A 6000-nucleotide genomic window follows, 5' to 3' on the forward strand; every position below is an offset into this window, starting at 1 on the left:
CCTGCAAAGGAGAAGTACCGCGGACCCTCCTGGTCCACTCCAGACGCCGTTTCCACTCACCGCGTGGGTTGCCTTTGCCAAGGCCTGTTGACTCCAAATCCGGGTCCGACACCGCCGACAGCGAGAGCCTGCGTGGGACAGATCGTGCCTCCATCCTGGTCATGGAAGACACCACATGGTCCACGTGGCTATAGAGACAAGCGTCCACTCTTCACCGGATCGCGACGACGACATTTGGTTCCATCCTGGTTCCACTCCAGTCACTGGCTAGTGACTTTGAACATTGTCCCCTCTGCTTTCAGGTTCTCCTCTTCACTGATCCACCCTTGGATCACACCGGACATCTTCCTCCTGGTCGCCTGCAGCATCTTTTCTTCCAGGCTCCATAGACTTCAACGCCGGAACCCAACACGACTTCGCACCTACGCACCCGCAGCCTGTGGGCGAGGTAACACAAGCATTTCGGTGCTCAAGGGTAGATTGACTCTCCTAGTGTCCAGTTCCACAGTCGTTTTAGTCCTAACTAGTCAGAATTGTCCGTACTCACCTTTTACTTGAACTGTACTGTCCATAGACGTTGTCACGCATCTCGCGTGTGAGTTCACACTCTGCACACACGTTCCGTGGGCCTCCTATTACTTACCTAGGGTTAGGGTAGTGTGGTCCCAGCGATCCTACAGCCTCTGGACAGCTCCATTCCTGCTATCGACTTTCACATTCCACTTACTTAGTATATGGTTTGTTGTGCCCCTAGGGCAACATTGTAATTGTGCAACTTAAACGTATTTTTCTTAAGAGTCTTGTCATGTGCTTAGCCCTCTGATCTCATAAAGAGTTCAGAGGTGTTTGTTAGTTAATAAATATCGTGTTTATTTTAATAACTACCTGTATGGTGTCCTTTCATTTGGTATTCAAGGGGTTATATGTGGTAAAACAGCTGGCTTCACATGCCAAAAGAGTTTACCCTAAGACTGCTTTGTCCATGCTACCATTTGTATAGCTGGTCTATAAGGTTGACTTACAACCAATCACCATAAGGGTTGTTTGGACTGATACAAGGTGATCACTAGAACTAGTGAGCATCCTATATCAGGCCAACTTCTCACAGGGACTATGTAACCCTTTGAACAAATCCCAGGTTCATTCCTAGGGTACGAACACAATTTCACTTGAACAAACCGGTAAGATTGAAAACCTTCTTTCCGGATCTATCCACTCCAGCTGAAGGAGCAATACTCTTGCTGGATGTTGAACGCCGTTTAAAATTCTACCTACAGAAAACTAAGGATATCAGACGATCCAACCAGCTGTCCGTGGATTATGGTCAAGCAACTCTTTGGAAATGCTGTAACAAAGGCAACCATAGCCAGGTGGCTCGCATCTGCTATTCATTTCTGCCATGACAAGGCTAACAAACCTTTGCAGAGGAAAGTCAAAGCTCATTCGACAAGAATAATATCAACGTCGACAGCTTTGTTTGCTGGAGTAACTCCGAAAAATATGTTGTGCTGCGACATGGAAAAATGTCCACACTTTCACGAGACATTACTGCCTTCAGTCTACATGTCAAGAGGATTCGTCAGTTGGACAGGCTGCCCTATGCCACCTTTTTCTTTGAGACCAGTTTCAGGTACCCTTTGGCTTTTTAAATATTATCTATGATTGTCATTATTCATGATATACATAAGGTTATGCGATTATAACACATTCTTTATATTTATATGTACTTTCGTATATATAATGTGTGTATAAGGATTACATATCCATGTATGGACATTAATATGCATGGCTCTTTAGTTCTTATAACTCATGTTTTAACTTTGAAGGTTTGCATTTTCAAGGCTCTGTTAACAAATAATGGATGCAACTGCGAGTTTATCAGCACAAGTCTCCCACCATCCGCAACCGACTGTATACTTGGTATACTGCTTGCTACTCTGATTCAGGCATGTGAATCTATGAAAGATACCCCAATACTGGATAAGAAAACAAGTTACTTACCTGTAACTACAGTTATCCAGTATTGGTATCTTTCATAGATTTACATGCACCCACCCTCCTCCCTGGAGAGTCAGTTCTCTGTTTTGGGATACTTATTTCTCACTTGTGCTAACGAAAATCTGGGGCGAACTGGCTCTGCAGAGAGGGTTCTAGAGAGTGCTGATTGGTTGTGACCACATTTTTGGTTCTTTTAGCATAATGATGTAGATAAGCTACTAAGATCTAGGCCTCAGGCCTTTTCTTTTGGGCCTACTACTGTTATTTACCTTTGGCACTGCTTTTTTATTTACCGTGAGACACCCGCCTCGGCGACGGGGAATGATTCAGGCATGTGAATCTATGAAAGATACCAATACTGGATAACCGTACTTACAGGTAAATAACTTGTTTTCTTCCCTTTCATCAACCGATGGGACACTAATTTGGTCCTCACGTTTATGACGGGCTCCCAATCCGAGCCCCGATATAGCTGTCCACTGAGACTCCTGACTCTTAAGACTGTTTTCTTAGTGGCTATTATATTGGCAAAGAGGATCCGCGAGTTTTAAGCTCTTTCAGTTAACCCTCCATACACCAGCTACTACCCACAGTGATTCCCTGAACTTGTGCCTCCTTTCAGCTGAAGGTAGTGACTCCCTTCCATGGCTGCCAAAACTTCATGCTCCCAACATATTTCGCTCCACCTCACCCTTTTAAGGAAGAAGTGAGGCTCCACTGCCTGGATTTGATAAGATCACTATGTTTTACATCATTCGTACCAGAGACCACTGGGTGGACGAGCAACTCGTAATCATATTCACAAGTGAATAAATTCAAGGCAGTGCATAAGAGAACGATCTCTTGACGGGTTGAATATTGCATTAAGATCTGCTTCACAGTAACTAAGAAGCAGCCTCCCGCTTCCACAGGGTCTAAGGCCGCTACAACTGCATTAGTACATGGGGCACCTGTTCTGGACATCTCGACTCAAATCTAGAGCCCTCCCGTGCCACTGAAACTGAAAATGCAAAGACTTCTAGCGGGTCTCCCTTTGTCGAGTACCCTCACCCTTTAGAGTTATTTGAATTGCTGGAAGAGGTCCCCACGTAGTTTTTGGGACATGAAGAAACAAGTACAGAACTGTCTTCCGTCAGAGATAATTGTCTCTCAGCAAGCGCAAACTCATTTGCCACTACCCCCACTGCATGTGTCAAGATTTCGTCAATCCTAGTAGCTCGATGTGACACTTGCAGGAGCTAAGGTTTTGAGGGGGTAGCCTTTTTTTTACCAATGCTCAGCTCATATTAAACAAGGACGAGAGAGAGGTACAATTCTCCAAATGAGGCAATCACAGAGGTGTAAAAAAAAAAAAAAAAAAGCAAACACAAACCGTATCCTATCAATGCTCAAGAGATGAAGCCAAGGGAAGGTCCACAACCGAGATGACGGGCACAGGCCAGTAGTGGCTCCTAAGCAGTGCAAAAAAAGGAAAACTAAAATAACTCTAAGTTATCATTTTATTTTTCCTGCTCTGGCGACTTGGCGGGTGGGGAAGATCGGCTTTGCTCTCAGAGCACGGGGAGGAGTGGTGGGCACTATGTAACTGCGCATGAATGTTAGTCCGGCCCTCTGGGGCCTAACATTCATGCGCATTTAGTATGTTTTCCATGCAGGCTGCATTACACCCTGCATGGCGAACATGCCCAGCCTCCCATTCTCTGACAGCGTAGTGATTGGCTATCAGTAGTCTGGGAGCTGTGTGCTTCCTTTTCAGAGAAAAAGCCAGGAAGAGGAGGCAGGAGAGACGGCGGTGGCCGGCCAGCAGGCCATGTGGCAGACAAGTGGTTCCCCTCCCCCCCTTTTCTTTGAAACCTTTCCTCCTCCCCGCCCCACAGCTGCTTACAGGGAGCAGATGCTACTGGTGCGGCCACATCCCTGGCTGCGGGGTAGTGAAGCGCTACTAAGCGCGGTGTCACAGATGTGGGTGGCGTCTCCAGTCGCAAAGCAGGCTGTCTTTAGTGGTCCCCAACGGCCCACAGCGATGACGATGTCACCTGTTACAACGGGAAATAATTCAAGCATGTGCACTTGGTAAAACCTAAAAACTGAATTACTGGAAAATGTATCATTGGTTTATCTCTAATTTTAAGCGCCTCCATTTGTAAACATTTGTACACTTTTAAAAGAACTTATCCTACAGTTTGCCATTCTAGCTTTTGCAGATATAGAACAGTTTTGAACTGATATTCTTGTAATAAATTATTTGACTGCTATACGGTCACTGATTTCTGGTGCACCTCTTCTGTTCGCAAACTTGAATTAGGATGTGAAAGAGCACTTTTTAATGCCTGCATGATTTTCTTTTTGCACTTACAGACTCCTGAAGTAAGATTTCAACAACAACTGGAGCAGCTCAGTTCCATGGGCTTTCTAAACCGAGAAGCAAATTTACAAGCTCTAATAGCCTCAGGAGGAGATATAAATGGAGCCATAGAAAGGCTACTTGGTTCTCAACCGTCATAGCAGGATTTTGAAACTTGACAAATGTAATTTATTTTTGATAATAGCTCTTAATTCTTTAAAATTCCCCACTTATTCCTTTGTGTTTTTGAATTCTTGTTATAAACTAAACCCTCTGATGCTTTTTAAAGGCAGAATAAAGAGCAGTGGTTGATCTCCAAAGCTCAGAATTACTCAAATCTGCTGCATGTACCAAATTCATTTATTCTTTCTGCAGTTAGTGTGATTTTGATTTCAACAGCTATCACAGTCACATTTATTTGCTTTGAAATGTTAGCATTGTGTAGTAATTTATGTAGAATACAAAATAATAAAAGAAAACTGAACTTAATTGAAGGTATGATATGTGGTAATAATATACTGCTTATTGTGACTTCCGCACGTATTTTGTGAGGAAAAGGCTGTGTTTTTTACCTTTTAATTTGATAACCTGTATATTTGCAAATGGGGGAGCCATTTCTATGAGCATCATATGATTTCAGTTGGATTTTTAGGATATGATTTTTTCTCAATGGAAATAAAATCCTGCGAGCAGTTGCATTTCCTTCTAATCATCCATCATTATGAACATCTGTCAGTGTCTGTTCACCCAATTTTTGACTTAAAAATGAAGAAATCGTGCTGATCAGAACCATTTTTCTTTTTTTAAACAGTAGTGTTTTACAGAAACGTGCTTTTTAAATATTTGACTTCACAGTGAAATGGGTTTCCAAGATAATCCAATACGTTAAAGTGATCACTTTGAAGTGATCAAACATTGAAATTTATCTTCGGATCATTTGTAATGTTTTCCCTTTAAATTCAGATAAAAACTTCTTATTTTCACTACATTAACAATTTCAGCAAACGTCCTCGTTCAGAAATCCTTGTGTAAATTTCCTCCTCCTTTGTGATGATTAATTGCCTCACAATTGCCTACAACTGCTTTTTGCCAAAAGCTGGTCACCATACCCTATTGAGATCCTGTATTATGACTTAGTAATTGGAAAATATTTCATTGAAAGTGTCTTATGCTGTTCTGATAACTCCTTTTAACTGCCTTGTAAAGAAAGAAAACTGTATATCTTATGAGTTTTCATCTGAAGTAATTTCTCCTGTGCACAGGTAATAAACAGTAATTTCAAGAAAAATCTTAGTGTATTTCTACTCCCTCTCATTTTGAAATAATTTCCTCATTGATGATGGCAGGTCCAGGTACGTCTGGTTGGGTGCCTTGGATTAATACTACCCCACAAAATTGTGTCCTCCCCCAATTTTTCCTGCTACCTCAATATCACTTGCTGTATTTTGAGTCCATATAGTGTGTGTTGAGTACTTGTAGTTCATAGTTACAGTGGGGCAGAAACACGAACTGACATTCATTCATTGTACAGCTTTTGTACATCTGCACTCTTTTCCTTTATATAGTGAATACTTTTTATGAACCACTTTTGAAGTAATTTAGGATTGCAACAATACTCTTTGAAATAGAAATGTTCATTGTTACTTTTGTATGCTTAT

The 6000-nt window shown here is 42.2% G+C and overlaps 1 protein-coding gene across 1 annotated transcript in view; it reads left to right on the plus strand.

The window, feature by feature from the left end:
- The window catches only part of UBQLN1 (ubiquilin 1), a 564657-nt gene extending 559027 nt beyond the window's left edge, over nucleotides 1-5630 (plus strand). Inside the window, exon 11 of the mRNA XM_086961317.1 lies at nucleotides 4357-5630. Coding sequence (XP_086817443.1) covers nucleotides 4357-4503 — 147 coding nt within the window. The 3' untranslated portion in view covers nucleotides 4504-5630. The remainder of the gene's footprint in view (nucleotides 1-4356) is intronic.
- The last annotated feature ends 370 nt before the right edge of the window (nucleotides 5631-6000 follow it).

This window comes from Lissotriton vulgaris, chromosome 3_1, assembly GCF_964263255.1.
Source record: "Lissotriton vulgaris chromosome 3_1, aLisVul1.2, whole genome shotgun sequence".
Lineage (NCBI taxonomy): Eukaryota > Metazoa > Chordata > Amphibia > Caudata > Salamandridae > Lissotriton > Lissotriton vulgaris.